Source organism: Camelus ferus, chromosome 10 (assembly GCF_009834535.1).
Source record: "Camelus ferus isolate YT-003-E chromosome 10, BCGSAC_Cfer_1.0, whole genome shotgun sequence".
NCBI lineage: Eukaryota > Metazoa > Chordata > Mammalia > Artiodactyla > Camelidae > Camelus > Camelus ferus.
Genome location: NC_045705.1, coordinates 39626317 through 39648460, shown reverse-complemented (window position 1 = coordinate 39648460; position 22144 = coordinate 39626317). Strand labels below are relative to the sequence as shown.

General features: G+C 37.2%; 1 protein-coding gene across 22 annotated transcripts in view; it reads left to right on the top strand.

Moving 5' to 3' along the window:
* Window positions 1-22144, top strand: part of DLG2 (discs large MAGUK scaffold protein 2) — a 1704777-nt gene that overhangs the window by 1228305 nt on the left and 454328 nt on the right. For all 22 annotated transcript variants that reach the window (XM_032488772.1, XM_032488771.1, XM_032488766.1 and 19 more), the window contains one exon: window positions 10485-10621. In XM_032488772.1, coding sequence (XP_032344663.1) covers window positions 10485-10621 — 137 coding nt within the window. The remainder of the gene's footprint in view (window positions 1-10484; window positions 10622-22144) is intronic.

Below are 22144 nucleotides of genomic sequence, written 5' to 3'. Positions count from 1 at the left end.
TTCAAAAATCAACTCTTCCTATAAATTACTAATTCAGTGTAGAAAGTGATGTGTTATGAAAAATGGGAGAGAGAAATAGCATTATACGTGATGATGGAGACATATTACTTTTAACTTAAAAGGCTGGGGATTAGGAAGGGCTTTGCAGAAAAGGTGATACTTGATAAGAGCCTTTGTGGATGGAAATTTATCCAGACCCATCCAGTTAACCGTCAGACTTTCTGCTGTGCTTTCCCAGCAACAACCCTGCCAACTGGGACATTGCCTTCAAACTACAACATATGCAGTGATTTTTATATCTCTCAAATAATCTGTCACTTTTGATGTGTTGGCTCCAAACAGTCTGGACAGTATTCAGAGGTGAATGTTAATCACTTTGGTTTATACTGGCAGCTAGAATTAACCTGGAAAAGACAGAAAGATGTGGATGAGAGGTAGAGGCAGTGCCTCTCACTTAGTTTATATTTTAAAACTGGAAGCTTGGAAAATATTCCATCTCAAGTACAATAAAATAGACTGCAAGCCAGTAAGAGAACATCTAATCACACTTTGTCATACTGTCCCAGGAGCAGTCAACTGTGTTCGAGCAAGGTGTTTCATTTGTAGGGATAAAGGCAAGTTAGTCAGTGCTGATCATTCCAGGAGTTAATAAAGAGTAAATACGTCTCTCATTGCTTATTTCTATTGTTTCTTTAGACACAATTGACTCTTCATTAATTACCCAGCCCACAAGACAGTAGTTAGCACATTAAAATGCTCAGTAAGAATTATTTTGGTCACTTTTTTTCCTTAAGCTAAAGCAGTCAGCTAAAGAATACACATATCTGTTGTTGTAGGATGCTTGATATTTAAAAGTATACCTGTGCCACATGATCATCCGATCTTTGAACAATCCAGTCATTAATTTGTTCAGCAGATACGTATTGAACAACTACAATATGCCAGCAGCGTGCACAATATGGTCTGCTTAATGCAAGCCCTGCTGTCTAGGATCATACGATTTTGTTGAAGAGAGAAGATCAGTGCAAAAAAGAGATTTCAAAGGTGATTTTATCTAACTGCTTACACTTTCTGTGCTTACACCTAGACTGCTGAGAATTGTTGAAGGAAAAAAAAATACTAGAACACTGCTATCTTTAATTCATAGTCACTAAACCCTAACTAGACAGTCAACAGTTCCTTGCAACTTTTCTGCATTGCTCTAATCAGTTATTTCTTCCATCTTTCCTAATAGCTATTTCAAAACTTCTGTACTTTCTTAAAAACTCTGACCTCATTACTTCCATCATCTTGTCTGATGACCACAATTTCATGTTATCAGAAAAAATTAAGGATGAGAACTATTAATGTACTACCATTAAACCTATCATCTTAACCTTTACCTATACCATCCTTTTCTCCTTCCCTCCTAATTCAATGGGAAAAGTGTCCTTCTGTCTCCATTTACTCATTTATCCCAAACTATTTATTATGCACAGTATCAGGGGCAAACAGGACATTGGTGAGGACAAAAGTTACGGTTCCTCTCCTCCTGCAGCCCGTGTTCTTCCTAAGAATACTTGTTGCTTTCATGTGAACTATTTAAAATTTCTCAAAGAAGCCATGTTATCTCCTAACTCTGGGCCTTTGAGTGTGTGTTTCCTTCCACAGGGATGTTCTCTCCCCCACTCCCTTTTTCCTGGCTCACTTCTTCTTCCAGGTCTCAGGTTGGATATTGGGACCTACAGTTAGCCTTCCCTAACCCCCCTCCCCAAGCCGAGGGAGGCAGCCCACCTGTGTGCCCGGAGCCCGTGTTCCTCTCCTGTCAGCGCTTACTACACCAGGTTTTCCTTGTCTCTTTACTTGTCTGACTCTCCATTAGAAAACAACCATAAACTCTTAATTCACTGATAAGACCACAGCATATATAGGGCAGTCCTTGACACATGAGTAGTTATCAATAAATGTTCACTGAATGAGTTGACTTGGTCTATTTAAATAGAAGCAAAAAAAAAAACTGATACAGATAATTGGTTCCACTGGAGTTCAACCTAGAAATGAACTACTCTGAGTTGGCAAAGATTTGAGTGGTCTTGAAAATTAAAGTAGTGAAGGCATTTCAGATGGGGAAACAGGAATAACAATTTTAAAAACAGCACAGCAAGATCATCTTGCTTGGGGGAAGCTTCGTAGCAGAGAAGTAAGAAGTAGTGAGAAGAGGATATGCAGCGTTTCTGTAGAAAATGAACAATGATGGGCAATTTCCAATAACAGAGTAACACAATAAGTGTTGGATTTTAGGGGAAAATAACCTGGAAAATATTTGCAGAATGGAGTGGAGAATCAGGCAGGGAAAGACCGAAATCGGAATGTGGTTGTGAACCTTTTACACTAAAGCAGGCGTGATTGGATCAGCACTTGATTTAGTGAAATAGCAATAAAAAAGTAATATATATTTATTTATATTTGTAATTATATTTATATTTATATTCTTAGGGCCGTTCTCTCCTATAATGGAGATGAGTGAGGTAACTACAAACCAGCCAGTTCTACCAGGCAAGAAGCCCAGCCAGTCACCCAGACTTTTCCTCCAGAAAGGCAGGAAATTTCTGATGGGCCTCGTTTTTTCTGCATTACATAGAACACTACTGATTACTTTTACATTCCTACCCCCATCACCTGTTTCTTCTCTTATTTCTTTGACTGCTTCTCTCTTCGTTTTATTTCTCTTTATTTTACTGCTCTAAAACAGTGCTTCTCAGAGTATGGTCCTCCTACCAGCAGCGTTAGCATCACATGGGAGCTTGTTAGAAGTGGAAATTGGGGGCCCAAGCCAGATATCCTGAGTCAAAAGCTCTGGGGCCACAGACTAAATTCAAAGACCATTTCTCTCCAGTAACAGTTATTCCCCAAGTCACATCTCTTTCTTGTGGAGAATCCATGTTCATAGTTTCAGTTACCACTGCTATATAAATAAATACCCAAACGTTTGTGTGTGTGTGTGTATGTGTGTGTGTGTGTGTGTGTGTGTTATTTCATTGGAAAGAAGGAGGTAGATAAACATACTGTCGCTCAGATCATAAGGATTAGAGGCTGCGTTAGTTTCCTGGGGCTACCTTAATGAGTGACCACAAATTGGGTGGCTTAAAACAGCAGGAATTTGTTCTCTTGCAGTTCTGGAGCCTGGAAGCCTGACACCAAGACGTCAGCGAGATTGGCTCCTTGTAAAGGAGAGTTTGTTCCATGTGTCTCCTATAGTTTTGGGTGGTTGCTGGCAGTCTTTGGCATCTCTTGCCTGTAGATGTGTCACCCTGATCTCTATCTCTGTCATCACACGCATTCTTCTCTGTGTGTGTCTGTGTTACTGGGTCCAGATTTTGTCTTGTTACAAGGACACCAATCATTGGATTAGGGCTCATACTAATCCAGTATAACTTTATCTTAAATTGATTGCATCTGCAAAACCTCTGTTTCCAAATAAGGTCACATTCACAGGTAACAGAGCTTAGGACTTCAACCTGGCTTTTGAGGAGACATAATTCAACCCATTACCAATTTCATGTGAGTAGATTGTGGGCTATGGAGCCAGACGGAGGGTATGTGCAACATGGAAATGGAATTAGTAACTATAGATCACTGTTGAGAAATTTCAGCTCTTGCAGTAAGAAGGCTGCAGCAAGTTCAAAAGATCTTTTCAGGGTAGGACAGAAGCATGGCCAAAGCCAGAATGGAAGAAAAGCGTAGATGGTAAGAGACTAAAAATTCTAGAGCACAGAAAGGAATAATGAGTAAAATTCTAAGATGATGGGGAAGATTTAGGTTTAGAAAAGAAGAAGAATGCTTATTCCTTTTAGAAAGGGATGGAAACTTTTCGTAATAAAATGGGCATTGAAATGATGTCCTGAAAGCATGGGTGGGTATTTTTAGTTACATAGAGAAGAAGTTTGGAAAGTTGACCATGTGAAGTTAATTAGGTCATCTGTGAGGATGGAGCCTGCCTAGCCAATGCCTTAGGAATTTTAACAGAACCACTCCTTTCAACTCCAAACTTTGTCTTTTGCACCCAGGGAAAATCCAGAGAGTAAGAAAATAAAGCTTTGACTTTTAATTAATCATGTCTGCAGTGCCCAGTGAGATTAATTATTCCCTCAAAATGAAAGGTACATTTTTGGTATTTTTATAAGCACTGGTTTTTTTTTCCTAAAGGAGAAGGGATATCAAGTAGTCTGTTACCTGTGTAGACCAGACCCACAGGCGAAGTTTTTCTTTTGTTCGTCCACTGAAATGCATGCACATTCAGAAATTGCCTATAGAAGTGGATATTTTTCTAAGAAAAGGCCAGCTGGGGTTCAGAATGGGCTGTGCATTTCCTTTAATGAAAACATGGAGTCAGAATGTACAGGCTACCACTAGTGTTTTTTTGTAAAGCATTAAACACCCTATCTTGCAGATTCTTGATAAACTGTGACAGAAGCAGTCTGCTTAATAATATTGAATTTTTGGAGATACCCCAGAGTGCCCTTCTAGTAAAGTCACATAAAATGAAGTTGAACCAAGTTATTGAATGATTATAAGATACCATGGGGGGAAAAAAAAAGACATCACTGGGGCTTAGTTCTTTACACCCATGATGATTATATGGGGCCATTGTAATCACATGACTCTTTCAAGCATTGGAGGTTTTATTCTAAGCTTCTCAAGCACAGTATCAGTCAGTCTGTGTGCCCAAGACGTCTGCCTTCAGGTCTCCACCTCATTGACACCTGCTTCTCAGCGTAGTCAGGCAGCAAGGGAAGAGGATGAACTGTGACCGGTCCTCATGTTCTTTTTTCCAAAGAGGACAAAAGTTTTTTTGTGGGAAAAGGTTAAGTTACAGGCTTCAACAAGGTTCAGACATTCCTTTCCCTACGCCTGCATCTCCTGTGGTAACGGGAGGCTATACAACTTGGGACCAAGCAGGAGATATGGAAAGAGGAACCCAGCTCCATGCCCTAGAAGTAATCCTGAAATTGTGTTTGCTCATCACATGTTTGTCAAAGAGATCAGTTTTTTAATTGTTTAGCAAATTAAGTGTTTAAATTTCACATGCTTTTTTCCTTTGCCAGAGCACAGAAATAACCACTGATTTTACTTCCTTTTGTGATTTTGATACTTATATTTTTCTGTGTCAGCTTTGTTTATTACTGGCACATGCATAGGCTTGTTTAGTATTATTCTTAATAGCCAAACATTCCACTTTGGACAGGGTTAGGGGTCAGTGTTTTAGGGTGAGACCTACCCATTCTCATCACTGAGGGGTTTTTTTTTTTTTTTTTGGAATTGATTAGTCTGCCATCACCTGATGACCCAGGGCTATTTGTTTATCATGGACACATCTTTTCAATATTATAACCAATTCTCTAAAATGGTCACTTACCAAGAATCTGTGTTCCTTACTGAAATCTTTATAATATTCATTGCATTTATCCTATTAGGAAGCATTCTAGCTTATTGTAAAATAAATTCAGGTTGTGAGTGTTTGCAAGGCAGTTCCATCTCAATTTCCAGCACAGGGGTGAACACTGTGTGACCTAAATCAGGGCAGCTGGTTCTTTAGTCATCTGGTCAGTCTGCATGTATGGGTGCCAAAGGGGCGGTTTCTCTCGCACGCTCTCTCTCTTTGGTGCATTCTCTTTTATCAATTCTAACTTAACATTTAAGATCCAGCCCAAATGCTTAACCTTTTCAGGTTGGATTGGTGGTTCAACGGCAGAATTCTCACTTCCCAAATGCTAAACCTTTTCTTGATCCTCCTCCTCCTCTTCTAAGACATCAGTCATGGTCCCCTCTGGGCTCATATAACATAGTACCATTGCAGAACTTATCCTAGCCGGTTAAATTATGTCAAGGTGTTTAGGTATCTGTTTTTTTCCAAACGACTAACAGCTTACTGAAAACAGAATTTTTATTTATCAAGAATCTATTTTTGTAATAACTGTAAATCGAAAGCAACCTTTCAGAATTGTATAAAAATGTTTAAAAAGAATCTATTATATGCCAATTACTATAGAACATAGATACACTTATTCCCTTGTTACAGATGAGGAGATTTGGACTTCAGTTTACACAGTTAGTATTTGAAAGAATCAGGATGCAAATCTGGCTCTGCTGTTGCCCTACTGGTGCCCACTGGCTGGCGTAAACCCTGTGTAGCCTGAGATGGAGAGCTAATCAGAGTGCACGGGAGGCCGTGCGATGCCTCACACAGTTATTGACTCCAACTAACAGCACTCACTTTTTCAGCTTCCCCTCGCTCTTTAAAGCCACCAGCTTTATCTTTAAGGGGGTGACTTTCTCAGTCCTCTCATATTCATCTGTTTCTTCATTCTTTCATTCAATGCATGTTTATAGAGGTAACTATGTACCTGACCTTGTTCTATTGCAAAGCATGAAACAGATCAAACTCCCTGTCAACATGGACTTCATGTTTTCACCAAGGAGACAGACAATAAAAAAAAATAAATAAAATATGTAGATGATTTATATAATATATTACCAGGTAGTAAGTGCTACGGGACACTGAGAAACAAACCAGGATAAGGAAGTGGGTGTATTGTTAGGGGACAGTATTAAATAAAGAGGTCAGGTTCAGGATCCTTGAGAAATTGAAATTTTTTTTATTTTTATTTATTTATTTATTAATTTATTTATTGTAATGGAGGTTCTGGGGATTGAACCCAGGACCTTACTGCATGCTAAGCATATGCTCTACCACTGAGCTATACACTCCCCCTGAGAAATTGAAATTTTAACGGCACCCTGAAGGCAGGGTATTCCCGGCAGCAAAAACCGCCGAAGCAAATGCCTTGAGATGGAAGTGTGTCTGGTATGTTCTTAGGAATACCAAGGCAGCACACATGTGTAGAGCAGAATGAAGGAAGGGAGGATTAGCAAGTGAGGGGAGAGAGCGGTCCTGTAATGCAGACAGACCACCCCTGCTTGAACAGAGTGTTCAGCAGGCAAGGAACCCAGTGTCTCCAAACTAATCATTTGGATTTGGTCTTTTTTTTTTTTTTTTTTTTTTTTCAGTTCTTAATTTTAATTGAAGTGTAGTCAATAACCTTGTATTCTGGATGTAAACATAGGCTACACATTTACTTCTCATGTTGAATTGAATATCTAGAATATGGCTGAATGTTAATTAAATGTTGATTATTTTTAAATGTATCCGTATTCCTTAAAAGTAAGAGAAATCAAGGAAAATGTTTAGTTCTGTACCTTCAGGCCATTCTCTGGCTCCTATTAGAAATAGTTCACTTCACCTGAATAGAATTACCAGTTAAAAGGAGCACTTAAACCTAATCTTAGGGAAAAAGTTATCTCCTTTTTGGCTGATATATTTATGTCTACAGTATCCATAGTGATTTCATTGTCTTGGTAAAATCTTTAACTTCAAATGTCAACTACATAGTTATTCTCTTTGTTGGACTTAACCTTGTTTACGGTGGTAATTTGTTTCCTTAGCTCTTTTGCAACTCAGACTGTCTGTGGTATTTACTGTTGGCGTAGTGGATGTAAATCAGAATCCTGGGATTTATTTTAACCTTTTGTCCACAGTTTTGAATGACTTCTGTACTATTATAAATACAGTAGATTGATCCTAGCATGTGGTTTTGAAAGTTTTGTAAATATGTTTTTTAAACTTCCCTATAATCTTACATAATATGAAGTAACAGTTTTGGAAAACATGAGCTGATATGTATTCTAAATTTCATAGGATAAGCCAATTGGGAACATTTTATTTACTCTTGGTCATCTTTCATTTGATAAATAAATTCTTTTTTTATAGTTTATTTTTTGTACATATATATTTTATTGCACATATTTTTTGTACATATATATTTTATTGAAGTATATAGTCAGTTTACAATATTGTGTCAATTTCTAGTTTACAACATAATGCTTCAGTCATACATGAACATACATATATTCATTTTCATATTCTTTTTCACCATAAGTTAGTATAAGATATTGAATATAGTTCCCAGTGCTATACAGTATGAATTTGTTATCTATTCTATATATATTAGTATCTGTAAATCTCGAACTCCCAATTTAACGAATTATTTAAATATGAGTCAAACACCTTTACAGATCTATGCAATGTCAAAGCATCAATAAAGAATAATTACCCACTTCAGTAGGAAATTAAATAACACTTACTTTAATTGCCCCATTAATTTAAATCCATTTTCTGTTCATTGTTAATAACTATTTTGGTTAATTTAACAAAAAAAATCATTTTAAATATAATTCCAGAAGTGTTACTTTATAATTTACTATGGCATTATTTTTCCATTAACTAATCATTTATGCTGTCTTAAGAGCAGCACATGGCCCTACTCATTATTTTTTCAATACAAGCATAGTGAAATGGGGTGGTTTTTAAGTGTTTTTCATTGTTGTTGAATAAAGTGCCAAAAATCTTAACGATTGTTTTATCATAAAACAAATGGGTGGTTTTTTAAAACTAGGTGACTGGAGTGAGAGTGTGTGTGTGTATGTGTGTGTGTGTGTTTTAATTTCCTAAGCCAAGTGAGTAATAGAAATTCTCTTTAATAACAAAATGACAAAAGTTTTCTATTTATATCTATTTTCTGAGTAATTTGCACATTAATTATTATAATTTCAAAAAGCAATGAAAATATATGCTCCAAGTATTGTACTGAGTCTATATTCAATCATATTATGAGAAGTATTTTTTTGGTTCTTACACTTTTAAACAGTCTATCAGTCGTTCTTTTAAAATGGCATCATAATTTATTTTTCTTTAGGGGGTGGGAGGAATTAGTTTTGTTTGTTTATTTGCTTATTTATTTATTTTGATGGAGGTACTGAGGATTGAACCTAGGACCCTGTGTGTGCTAAGCACGCACTCTGAGCTATACTCTCCCCCCTCGTAAAAATGTTTAATACCTTTATTCTTATTATCATTCCATAGTTTAATATAAATAAAAGCTTGTGAAAACATGGATGGACTTGGAGGATATTATGCTGAATGAAATAAGTCAGATAGAGACAGACAAATACTGTATCATTTTACTTATATGTGGAATCTAAAAAACAAATGAACAAGTAACAAAACAGAAACAGTTATAAATACAGAGAACAAATAGGTGGTTCCCAGAGGTGAGAGGGATAGGAGAAGAAAGACATAGATGAGGGAGATTAAGAGGTCCCAACGTCTAGTTGAAAAATAAATGAGTCATGGGTAAGAAGTGTACAGTGTGGGGAAATAGTCAATAACTATGTAATATCTTTGTATGGTGACGTATCATAACTAGACTTATCATGGTGATTATTTTGAAATGTATAGAAATATCTAATCACTATGTTGTGTAATAGGAACTAACATAGTATTGTAGGTCACTTAAACCTCAGAAACAAGCAAACAAACTCACTCATAGAAAGAATTATGATTACCAAGAGGTGGGGAATGAGGAGAGGGTGAATTACATGAAGGCAGTCAAAAGGTACAAACTTCCAATTACAAGGTAAGTAAGTTAGGGATCTAGTGCACAACATGATAAATATAATTAACACCCCCATGTGTTATATGTGAAAGCTAGGAGAGTAAATCCTAAGAGTTCTCATCACAAGGAAAAAATTTTTCCTATTTCTTTAATTTTGTATCTGTATGAGAAGACAGGTGCTCACTAAGCTTATGGTGATAATCATTTCATGATGTATATAAGTCAGATCATCACGCAGTACACCTTAAACTTACACAGTACTGTATGTCAATTATATCTGAATAAAACTGGGAGGAAAAAAAAAGTTTCATAAGCCATAGCATAGTAAAATTCATCTCTCAAAATAGAAAATTTCCATGTTTAAAATGATTTGATATTCTGTGGTTTGTTATGATAATAATAAAGTCAAAGTGTATAATCTATTTCTTTACCCTTTAGACTGTATACAAGGATGATTTATTTGTGTGTGTGTGACTAGCCTCACTGTGAGTTAATAACAGGAAGTGCCAGGAGGTGGGACAATATGACAGGGTGGCCAGGGAACAAAACATGAAGGGCAAGCATTGAGCTTCTTTCCCTTATCTTCTCCCTGAAATTATTACGTAAATATCCAGCGTGTCTTCCTTGTGGCTCTTATCTCGGAATTTGTGGGATGTTCTATAATGGCTGTACTTTTCATTCCGAAATGTCAAAAATATCTAGGTCTCTACCCAAATGATTGACAGTGCTTCTGTGTTCTGTGCTAACAGCACCAAAGATGAATCCACAGACTCAACATGAGCAGAGCTGTACTTGTGTTTGCCTCATTAGCATTAATCAACAAGCTTTCAGATGTTTAAAGATGAACAAAATCTACTGACGTAGAACCTTTACTGTTATTTATTACTGTTGTAAAAAAAATGAAGATTAATTTTTGTTAGATTGTTAAAATGTGGCTAATAGTATTTTCTTTTAAAAACACAAGGCTTTTCTTTTTCTGTTCCTTTCACATAGGTTTAGGCTTCAGTATTGCAGGAGGTGTGGGGAACCAACACATTCCGGGAGACAACAGCATTTATGTAACTAAAATTATAGATGGAGGAGCTGCACAAAAGGACGGGAGGTTGCAAGTAGGCGACAGACTACTCATGGTGAGTGTGACTCAAGCAAAACTATAGGTCTGTTTATAAAACTCTTGTTTCCCAGTGTTTGATGGTCTTAATCACTTCAGGCTGCCATAACAAAATACCCTAGACTAGATGGTTTAAGCAGTAGAAATTTTCTTTACCCACAGTTTTGGAAGCAGGGAAGTTTAAGATCAAGGTTATGGCCCATTCATCTCCTGGTGAGGTCTCTCTTCTTGGCTTGCAGACAACAACCTTCCTGCTGCATCCTCATGTGGCCTTCTCTCCAGGCTTGTACTGAGAGCGCTCGCTCGCTCGCGCTCTCTCTCTCTCTCCTTATAAGGCCATCAGTCCTGTGAGATTAGGGCTCCCCCCTTAACTCATTTTAATTAGTAACCTTAATTACTTCCTAAAAACCTTACCTCCAAATGCAGTCACATTGGAGATTAGAACATCAACATATAAATGGGGGGGGGCACAATTCAGTCCATATTATAGTGACTGTGGGCAGAAATAGAACAGAAGGGAGAGCAGATTTTGTGGTAAGTGATGTCAAAAGTACAGGTACAATTGTGTCTGATATGTTGACATTTTAAAAACAGAAATCTAAATTTTCACCAGTTTTCATAGATATACAAGGCACAGAGATTATATGTTCTTCTTTCAGTGTAATCCACCTTCTATCAGCCAGAGACACCACTGAATCCACCCCGGTGGAGAGGTGGGCTTTGCATAACAAAGGGAACAGCACCATCTGGTTGACTGATACGCACATTTCTATGCCTCACTGTGTTCCTTTGTTCAATCAGTGCAGCCGCAGTCCCTCACTTCCAAGAATTCATAATCTGAGTTCTGTCACTTGCAAAGATGGATCCCTTCCTCTTCTTTCAGACAGGATTACAACTATTTTAGTTGCCAGCCGCCCACAGGCTTCAGGAGTCCTGGACAATGATTGACACTCAGCCACCCTTTCTTAGCCATGGAGTTGTATGATAAACTAAAGCAAAATTTAGGCAATTTTAAGCAGGAAGAAATTGAGGATTACACCTAATAAAACTGTTTCATGTCCATTTACTGTTTCATACCAAACCTACAGGATAATAATCAAATACTGAAAATTAGTAGAAAATAGCTCTCAAGTAATATAGGTGTATCTAGTCATATGTTTGGCCTGATAAAACAGTCTTGAATCTGTGTCTGCAAGGAGCCATTATCCCCAATACTTTCATGAGAAATGTTTGGGAAAGCTCAACCTGTACAATTTCAACAGAATACTAATTTCTAGGACGTGCAAGTTTTGGAGGTTGAAACATTGAGGTTTATTGTACCCACGTGCCTGGACTCTAGACAGGTTGTTTTTCAGTCCCACTGGCCTAAATTCATAGTTGTCAGTGATTTTTGTATTGATTTATCTGGATGAGATCTTTATAATAATCTTGATAGCTAACATTTATTTGGCACTTACTATGCTCCTTGTACTTTTAAAAGTACTTTTCTGTAATGTAGCTCATATTTCTTTGTTTTATGTAAGCAAAGGGAAATTGAGGTACAGAGCAGTTTACCAACTTGACCGTGGTCATATAGTTAACAGTGGACAGAATCGGATTTCACATCCAGGCAGTCTGGCTTGTATCCATGCTTGCAATCACCAAACGTGGTCTTTGCATTTGTTTCCTAGAATTTGTCAGTCAGTTCTTTCCTTCCTTCCTTTAGTTAACATTCAGTCATTCATTAATTCCTGTATTTAACAAGTAATATATTGAGTACTACCATGTCCCAGGCAGTAGCCACTACTCAGGAAGGAACTCTGTCAGAAGAAAAAGTACGTTCAAACTTAATGGGCAAAAAAAAGTGTGGTTTTAATTACTTTAGTCAAAGTTGCAACTAAGAGTTTTTGGCTGCTTTACCACTTGAAGTCGTTACAATTTTCTTTGCTTAAAAAACCACTTTGTTGAGGTATGGTTGACCTATAAAAAGCTGTACATATTTAATGTGTACAATTCCATGACTTTGGGGATAAGTACATACCCTTGAAACCATCACTACTATCAAGGCCATAAATTTATTCATCTCCTCCCAAAGTTTCCTCCTCCCCCTCCCCCATTCCTCCTCCTCCTTCCCTTCCCCTTCTTCCCCTTTCCCTTCTTCCCCTTCTCCTCCTCCTCCTTCATTATTATTATTATTATTATTATTATTATTATTATTATTATTATTATTATTATTATTATTATATTATTATTATTATTTTGTGTGGGCATGTGGTAATAACACTTAATGTAAGATCTACCTTCTTAGCAAGTTTTAAGTGCACAGTACAGTATTGTTAGCTATAGGCGCCATGCTGTATAGCAGAACTCCCATTTTCATTCTAGAGACAGTCTGATTTTTTGTTTCTTTGCTTGTGTTTTTGCCTTTGATGTGAAAGTTGGTTCTTATGATGTTGTGTCTTCTGAAACAGAATGGTGTCATTGAGATATAAGACCTTCTCTCAAGAAGACAAACTTTATTGTTTGTTGACTTAGGAATTAAATAAACTGCGATATCCATCTTCCTCATAGTGCTAAATTGAAAAATGAAGAGGACAGTTCATTCTAAAGTAATAAATGTCATAGATGGTGACTGATTTGACCTTTGACTCATTGTTCTATGAGTTTGGATGTAGACAACTCTTCTGGAACTCTTTTGATGTTTCTTCAACTGCTGCTATTGTAATATGCTAGATGTTGTGTGCCAAATAAATTTTTAACTTTGTATACACTTCTTGAAAAAAACCTTGAAATCTGCATAATTCTGTCAAAGGATTTTCCAAACACCATGATATTTTTCCATTATCATTTTCTTGATCTTCATTGTAGGTGTAACGATTTTAAAAATAGCTGTGCCATAATCCTTAACTGTTTTGAGTTTTTAAAGCATAGTTTGAAAAAAAAGTGAACCTTCAACAATAATAGGTCTCTCTTCTCTTATGTAAGGAAAACATAATTAGTACTTCCAAGGCAACTGCCAGGCTGAATCTAGAAATGAAAGAAAATGATTCACTTTATAATATTCTGAAAGAAAAATGACCCTAAGGGAGAAAATAAGGGAAAAAAAATCCCAGAAGCCACCCAAAAAGACCAATTATCTTGCTTCAACCAAAAATATTTATCAGTGCTCTCCTGTCATTCCTTTCCACCTCCTCTTCCGTTTACTAGCCTACATTCTACCTTCTTTATCTTTCTCCTCTTCAACCCTCCTCCCCCAAAGGAAGTATGAATAATTTAAAATCTGCGATTTACCAGCTGTACCACACTCTATATTTTTCTCTAAATAGCTATTCTTCTTTCTAAAACATTTTGCACCACTCCCTTCTCTCACTTCTTAGGAAAAATTCTTCCATGTATTATTCATTCAGAGTTCTGCAAGTAAACTAGTCTAAAATGAAACTCCATTAATTTCTTTAGACTTTTGTGGCTAATTCACCACAATTCAAAAAGTCTCTTAGCCTCTGCCCTGAGAACCCAATTTTTTTTTTTTTTTGGACCTTTAAGTTTCTCAGCTGAAATAGCTGTAATGTTGGGCACCACCTGAATCATACCATATATACTGGGTACTTTTTTTCCCTAAGTACTTTTTATACCTCAGAGTTGAAAAGTAACTATCTTAGGTGTTACCATATTCCAGCTCTCATCTGGTACATCAAAATCCCACAGAAAAGCAGCTGTATGAAGTGGTCCCTCACCTCTGCTAGAACTCTCTAAGGATGGAAAACATAATGCCTTCTCAAATCTATTCATTAGATACTCTCCATCATTAAAAATGTTTTCCTTAAAATCATATCAAAATATATTTTCCTATGCATCTCTTCTTTTATTCGTAGCACTCTCCCTTGGAAACAGAATGATGAATACTAATTCCTCTTCCACATCGTTGTGAAAAGTTACATCTCGTCAGTTCTCCACTTCTCAGTCTTTTAAGATGTTTTGCACATTTACTCTCACTCTTGAAGTGAATTTTACCACACATCCATTTATCTTCTGTAAATAGATTACCCTTTAACAAAACTTCTTTTGATTCTTTGAAATGTTATTCCCTCACTTTAAAAAAGATCCAGTCAATATTGTAGCATCTGATCTTTACATTTTTTCCACTATAAGAAAAAATTATCCCACCTGTCACCTTTGCAGTAAGCCTCTTAGTGTTTCAAGTAAGATGACTTTACTGTCAGACCTCTCTGATGTTTCATGGGTCACCCAGATGTGTGATGTATGTTTTCCTCACCAAAATAATAATTTTTTAAAAATTTACCCTGCTACTTTGCACTTACTATTATTCACTAGAATTTTGTTTATTTTGTCTTTTTATTTTTTCAGATGACAGTGACATCTGATTTTAATAGATTGTACTAATAGCTTAGTGTTATAGTCACAGACTGAACAGATTACCTCTTGGCCTTGAACTTCATGGGACAGATGACTGGAGGTTAACAGTGTTGATAATTTTCCAGTTCTTTCATACATTTTTACAGAGTGGTTTTTATTAAGCCTTGCCAAGGTGATACAGAGAGCCACATGTATTACAGAAGTGTGATCTTCTTCATTTTTTCTACATACTACCAGAAACTTTGAATCCAAGGTCATATAATTGTCTTCTCTCCAGGGACAACATGAACTGTTAATTGGCAAATCCCCTTGTCACATTGTGACTTAAAGTTTATAATCTAAGTCTCTTTTTTCCATAACCCTTGCTTGACACTGAAGAAAAAACTGTCAGTGAGAGAACTTTTACATCTTCTACAAAGAAGAAGTCTGTATGTTTTCTTTGCTTAAAGGGAAGCAGTAGGACAAGAGGAAAGGTAAGAGGGTCATTGAAGTAATGTGAAAAGACAGTGGATTCAGAGAAAAGATAACTGGATTCAAGTCCCAGGCAGCCAGCAGTTACTCCACCTTCTGGACCTTGGGCAAGTCATGTCCATCTTTAGTCTTTTGACCTCAATACCACGGCAGCATTGCCTTAGATCGGTGTTTCCCAAGTATGTTTTAAAATATTAGTCCCATGCCTGTGTCACATGAAAAGGATCTGTAGTCAAATAAGTTTGGGAAATTCCACAACCTGCATCTTTGCTCTCTTGTAGATTCTCAGTAAACTTTAGCACATTAAAGGGTCTGTAAAGTCCTGCAGTCCTGCAGTCAAGGAACTAACTTAACTTTGATTAATACTAGAACTTCCAAATGTATTTTATTATGGAGTTTTTACTTAAAGTAATGCTTATGAAATGCCTAAAACTAGTGTTCAGTGGAGCACACTCTGGGATGTGCCATGTGTGGGCATCTCTTAGTTTTATTTGAAAATTTATATCCTACAGAAATGACAGTAAATAGATTTAGGGAATATGAGTAGAAACAATACAATTTTCTGAATGAGTATTGGTTGTGAGGACCTAAATTATTATGTTTGGTAGATCTAGTGTATCCTCTAGTTTCATCCAAATATTAATACGAAAATCATCTTGAAGATAATGCAAATATGTAGAAATTATCTGAATAATGAGGAGGACTTTTAAGCACTTTCATTGGTTAGACCAGCCTTAGATAAGTACCAATGCTGATGGCTCAGTGGTACAGTGTGTGTTTAGCAGGCACGAGGTCCTGGGTTCAATCCCCAAATACCTCCATTAAAAATAAATAAATGAATAAACGTAATTACCTCCCCACTAAAAAAAAACACTTTTAAACAATTAACAAACAAGAACCAAAAGCTGTAACTGTCTCTGCACATGACTTTCCTACCACCAACACGCTGCTTCCTCCTCAGAAAGATCTTTCCCTCACAGCACCTCCCTACCCCTCATCGTACTCTGCACTTCAACACTTGAGAGATGGATGGGGCAGCCATTAGTCTTATTCTTATTCTCCAGAAGAGAAAGTTGGAACTCAAAGATGACAAACAGATTTCCAATATTATATGACTAACAAATTGTGAGATTGGATTCAGACCTAGATATCAATTTTCGAAAGCCACATTCCTTTCAGCAGTTTACTCAACCCTTCTGGTTCTCAATCTTGGTTGCACATTTGGATTTCACTGTAAGTTTTTGAACACAATGAATGCCCAGGTCTCAGTCAACCCTGAATAATCAAGAACCACAGTCCTACCTTGACCTAATCACATCCTGCCCCGCTCTGCGCCGCTCCACTGCTTCTCCTGAGGGTGACTTCAGTAATAACACTCATTCTGTCAAGCTGGTACAGCATCGTTTAGCAATTTCCAGTAATGAACTGAAAGGCATTTAGAAATAGTTCACCCTTCAGACTCTGTCCCCTGTAGTTAGAGCACCTTCTGAAATGCCAGGGGAAAACAAATCTGGATAATTACTTCTTAAACTCCTTTTTAATTTCTCTCAAATGCCATAAAATTACAATGCAATGCAAATGCAATGATTTATTTTATTAAAGGGTTAAAGGGCTTTACGTACAAAGGGTTTTTATGTAAATGGTTAAAGCCTTCCATTATATCATTTTTTATTTCTTTTTCTTACATTCAGTTTCATAACCCAGTTTATAGAACCTACTCTGTAGTCGTCATATATCGGTGCCTACTATGGAGTGGTGGTTTTAAAATTCTTTTAATAGCACACATCATCAGTAAAACACAAAAAGTTGCCTCTAATGTATGTATATATCTCTACTTTAAATTGTATACATACACCACTATGCTACTTTATTATGCACATTTTAAGCCATATACAAAAAATAGAAAGCTGAAGATCAATGTGGTAAATATTAGAAGTTCAAATATTTCTTCCCATACCCAGCGGATTGCCCTGGTGTTCATATCATACTTAGTCCATTTTGGTGACCGCTGCTATAGAGGAAGCTGGAATCAATCACAATATCACTATCATTTGTACTCGCTCGCTCGCTCGCTCTCTGAAATAAAAGGTTAAGAAATGCATCAGTGATTAATGCAGGAGGAAGAAATTCATACTGCTGGAGCTTTGATTATGTCCATTATAAGCTGGTGTGACCCGGTGCTCATATTTTGTGCCAGCCTTTCATTCTTACATCCCATGCCTAACGCAGAGTGAGTGTCCAGTAAATGTGTATTGTTGGTTGAATGACCTTCATTCCTTATCCTTTCCTCTCTGACTCAACACAAACGTAAGATAAAAACTCAACACAAATGCTTCATTCTTCCTATTAAATAGGGAACCTTGATCACTTTTCCTTTGCTATGCCACATTATTATTTTTTTAACTTACTTAGCCTATTAGTTACAACATTTATTAAGTGCCTACTATTTACAGTGAGGCAGCTGTGGGAATACAAAGATGAAAGCGATCTAATCATTGCCCTTGAGAAGGTCAGTCTTTGAGACGGAAAGAGGCGCTGAGGAGTCAGTGTTGTACGGGATCATTGTCACAGAAAGAACCCTGAACGGGAAGAGACTGTTTCCATCAGCAGGATCCACAAAAGCACTATGTCTGATAATGGTCTTTGATAGCTATTCGTATACTGCTTTGTATTATATCATACAGTGAGTTTTCAGGTTCCTGGTATCATTTCTTTTCCATAAACACAAGTAAATTGCCAAATAAATCAGTATTATCCCCGTTTCACATATAAGAAAATTAGTGCTCAGTAAATATGTTAACTGACCAAAATTCATAAAACTAAAAATTGATAGCAGATCTGAATCTCCATTCAAAATTACCCTCCTTATGCCAAGTTGCCTTCATTTCTAGAAACACCTAGGTTTAAAATATAGCTATTGTTTCTCATATATTTAAGTAAATTCACCAGGCATGAGAAATCAACTTCCTTCTTTCCCATTCCAGTTTTCCATAACTCATGTGATCTTGCTTCGTGTGTCTCATAAAGAGGCCACTGCACTTAGTTTCTTTTCTCCCTTATTTAAGATTTTTGTTCTTGTTCATTTGGAAAAGAGTTAATTTTCTTCTGGCCACAACTTAAGGCATGCTCATTGCTGAAAAGATGAAAAAGAAGAAAATGTTTATTATCCAGAGATAACCATTATTAACATTTCTTATATCTTCATAGTTATTATTTTTAAAACAAATTTTGTTATAACAGTTAATTGAAATGCACTGCAGAGAAGTCAGTCTCTGGTTTATGCATCTGTATTTTCATATCATTGACATCACTCCATTAGATTGGCCCCCTTTTTAATTTGTCTTCCAGTATAGTGATCATCCCTTCTGTCTTCTTTTTATAAAGTTAACTTTGGAGTTTGTGATTTTTTTCACAGCGTTTCAGAGTCTCACATTTCCTTGTACCACGTCTCAGTGCAGCTTACGTCCCTCATACCCCTCAGTGTGTCCCACCACATTGGTGTTCCTGCTTGAATAGGAAGAGGTCAGAGTCGTACGTTGCTCATTTCTCCTTATCACACCCTTTCCTGCCCGCACACTTCCCACCTTTGTACCATCACATGTGTATTTGCCAACACTCATTTGAAAACCCAGCACGCTTGCATGTTCCCTTCTTGCAAGTCTCCTGTCACCTCTTCCTTCAGCTGATGTGCCCTCTTCTGTGCACATCATGCTGCAATTCAGTGCTCGCTCTACCATTTGAGAAAATGAATCATCTCACCTCCAACCTCTCCCTCTTGGCCTCAGTCCTGGGTCCTTTTGCAGATACACTGGCCAGGCTGCACATGTGTCCCTCTCTGTGTAGCCCACCCCACGTAAACACTTCATTCAAATGCACATGAATTTGTTTTCCCTGAAACCAGGCCAGTTGCTCAGTGTTCGCCATTAGAGGCAGATACTTGATGCAAAAGGGAAAAAAAGGAAAAAAGAAAAAGACAATGAAAGACAATGACAAGAGCAACTAGCCAATCAGTATAATGTCCCTTCTCTCTGTGAACAATCAGCTCCAGCTGTAGGTCCTTTATCTTGAGAGTTCAGAGGATAATGCGCACATATAATTAACCCAAACAAACCCACTTCCGTGAAAAACATTTTGAAGACTTCAGCACAAAAGAGCACTTTTTGGTCCAGATCCTGTACTATTCTGAATTTTTTAAAAGACCACACAGAAGCCTCACCAACAGTACTCTAATTAAACTCATCAGTTCACAGATGTTTACAGGAAAATGCTCAGCGAAAATTCTTACCGAGAGTTCCTGTTTCCAGGGAAGAGAGATGGATGATGACAAAAGTAATAGTAACAAGAGTATGTAACCACTTTACATATGTCAATACATTTAAATCAGTAACCCTCTGAGGGGGTGATTATTATCACACCTATTTTGCAGATGTCAGAACTGAGGCTAGGTGGGTTAAGGAAGTTTCCCAAGGTCACACGGATAGGCAGTGCCAGGGCCAGGCTGAGTCCTGGCTTACATGACTCAAAAGCATATGCTCTTAATCACCACATTTTGCTGCCAAAATCGTACCACCTGTTTCAGAACTAAAATCTGTGTAAATTTTCCAACACTTCGTAGTCTCCAAATAGAAACTGACTGAATTACCAGCTATTTTAAACTACCAGTATTTCCCCTAGTCATCTCTCTTTTCTCACTCCTCACCTTCATCCTTTCCTCAACTTCTGTTTTCTGGTCTAAAGATTTTCCCGGTGGTCTGCAAGTCTGTGAAGGAAGTCATTCTCAGAAAACACACTTAAAGATAACATTTTCTGGGTTGTTTCAATGCCCAACTTAAAAATGGGGAAAGTGCAATTTAATAAGCACTGCCACATCTTTTATTTTCCACGGATAATCTGATGAGCTGTGTGCTTTCTGGACCCTGGGGAGAGAGGCAGTGAGCCCTTGTCAGAAACAGCTTTGTGCCACTTGCCATCTAATCCAGGTGGTTTCTAGCCTTCAGGGTCTTTATCCATTGGCTTATCATCCCCTCTGCTTATGCCAACAAACTCCTCTTCTCTTCTGTATTTTCAGTAGAGGTCTTTCTGGGGGGCATGGTCACAATATTCAGAGCCACCTTGGGTAACCATCTTTTAAGAGGAAACACCCATTTCCATACACATTTTAAACCATCGTATATGAGTGTTGTTTGTAAATATTCATTATCTAGGTACAAGTGGTACTGCTCTAAAAAAGTGATTAATCAAATATATAAGAAGGTTTTGAAGAGACAGATAAGCTACTTTCCATTTTGCTGACTTATTTTTTGACTATGTCAGCGTATTTGGCTGATGCAATATATTGTCACCACTGGATTAAGCAAGAACTGTGATGATTACTCAGCCTTTTTAACACTTAGGAATCCACACTACTTCTATATGTGAACTTGGAAAGAGACTCTGTTCTAAAGGAAGAAAGAATAGGTGATGTAAGCCTGAAGTTTCAATGAACCAATGCCCAAAGGCAGTCTCCTTTTCATCTTTTCAAGAGGACTGTGATCCAACTGATGGCTTTGCCACTTGGGGGCTGTGTGACCTCTTTGTTGCAATTTAATCTCTTCAGATGTCAGTTTTTCTCACCTGTAAAATGGGTCTAATTATTAATGTCTAACACATGGAGCTATACCGGGATCAATCATATGATTTATGTCAAAGTATATACATAGTACTTCCCCGATGTGTAACATCTAGGTGTTAAGTAAATGTTAACCCTTTTTATTGTTGCTATTGTCTCTGTTATTTCTCTGTCTAAAACCAAGGGCTGCCATCATGAGCTATGCTTCCCACACCTGTATTCCCTCTGCATTCCCACTCAGTATGGGTCTACTTTTCTATACATTCATTTCATAAACAACTACGTTCTATTGGAATGTGAGTTTCATGCAAGCGTGGGCAGTGTCCATCCGGAAGAAGCAGTATAGATGAGTAGTTAAGAGCATGCCCTCTGGAGCCAAACTGCCTGGCTTTGAGTTCTGCCTCTGCTACTCTTAAATCCCTGACTTTGGGCAAGTTTCTTAACCCCTTGGAGACATGCTTTTCTCATCTGTAAAATGAAGGTAATTATAGTAGCTAGCTCATAGGTTATCATGAGGTTTGATTGTGTTAATATATGTAAAATAATTTAGAATCATGCCTAATATGTATTAAGGCTGTATAAATATCTGCTATGATTATGATTATCATTCTTATTATTTATCACTGCATCTATAATATCTAGAACAGCGACTGACAGACACATAATAGGTAAGTGATAAATGTTTTATCAGTGAATGAACAAGTGATAGACACTGGAAATACAAAAGGATTTAAGAGAATATCACTTCTCTAGAAGAAAAATGTAAGAACCCATAGAGAGGCTTACAGCTTAATGGAGAACTCGTGGTCAGCAATCAGGTTCAGTTCCCTCCAGTTCCAGGGTCCCTAGCTTGGGCTACACCACCAAGGATTAACTGGTATATAGAGTTTATGTAACAACATAAGGCAAAAAAAGGGGAAAAAAAAGACAACACCAAAAGGTATTATATGACTAAAGTGCTAATTAGGTAGTACAGAGAATATGTAGGAATCCAATCTATTTTATTTATTTACACTTATATTACATTTATTTTACTTCCCTATCATTTCAGCAGAAACCAGCTAGAGAATTGCTCCATTAAAAAAAAAAAAAAAAAAAAGGAGGGGGGAG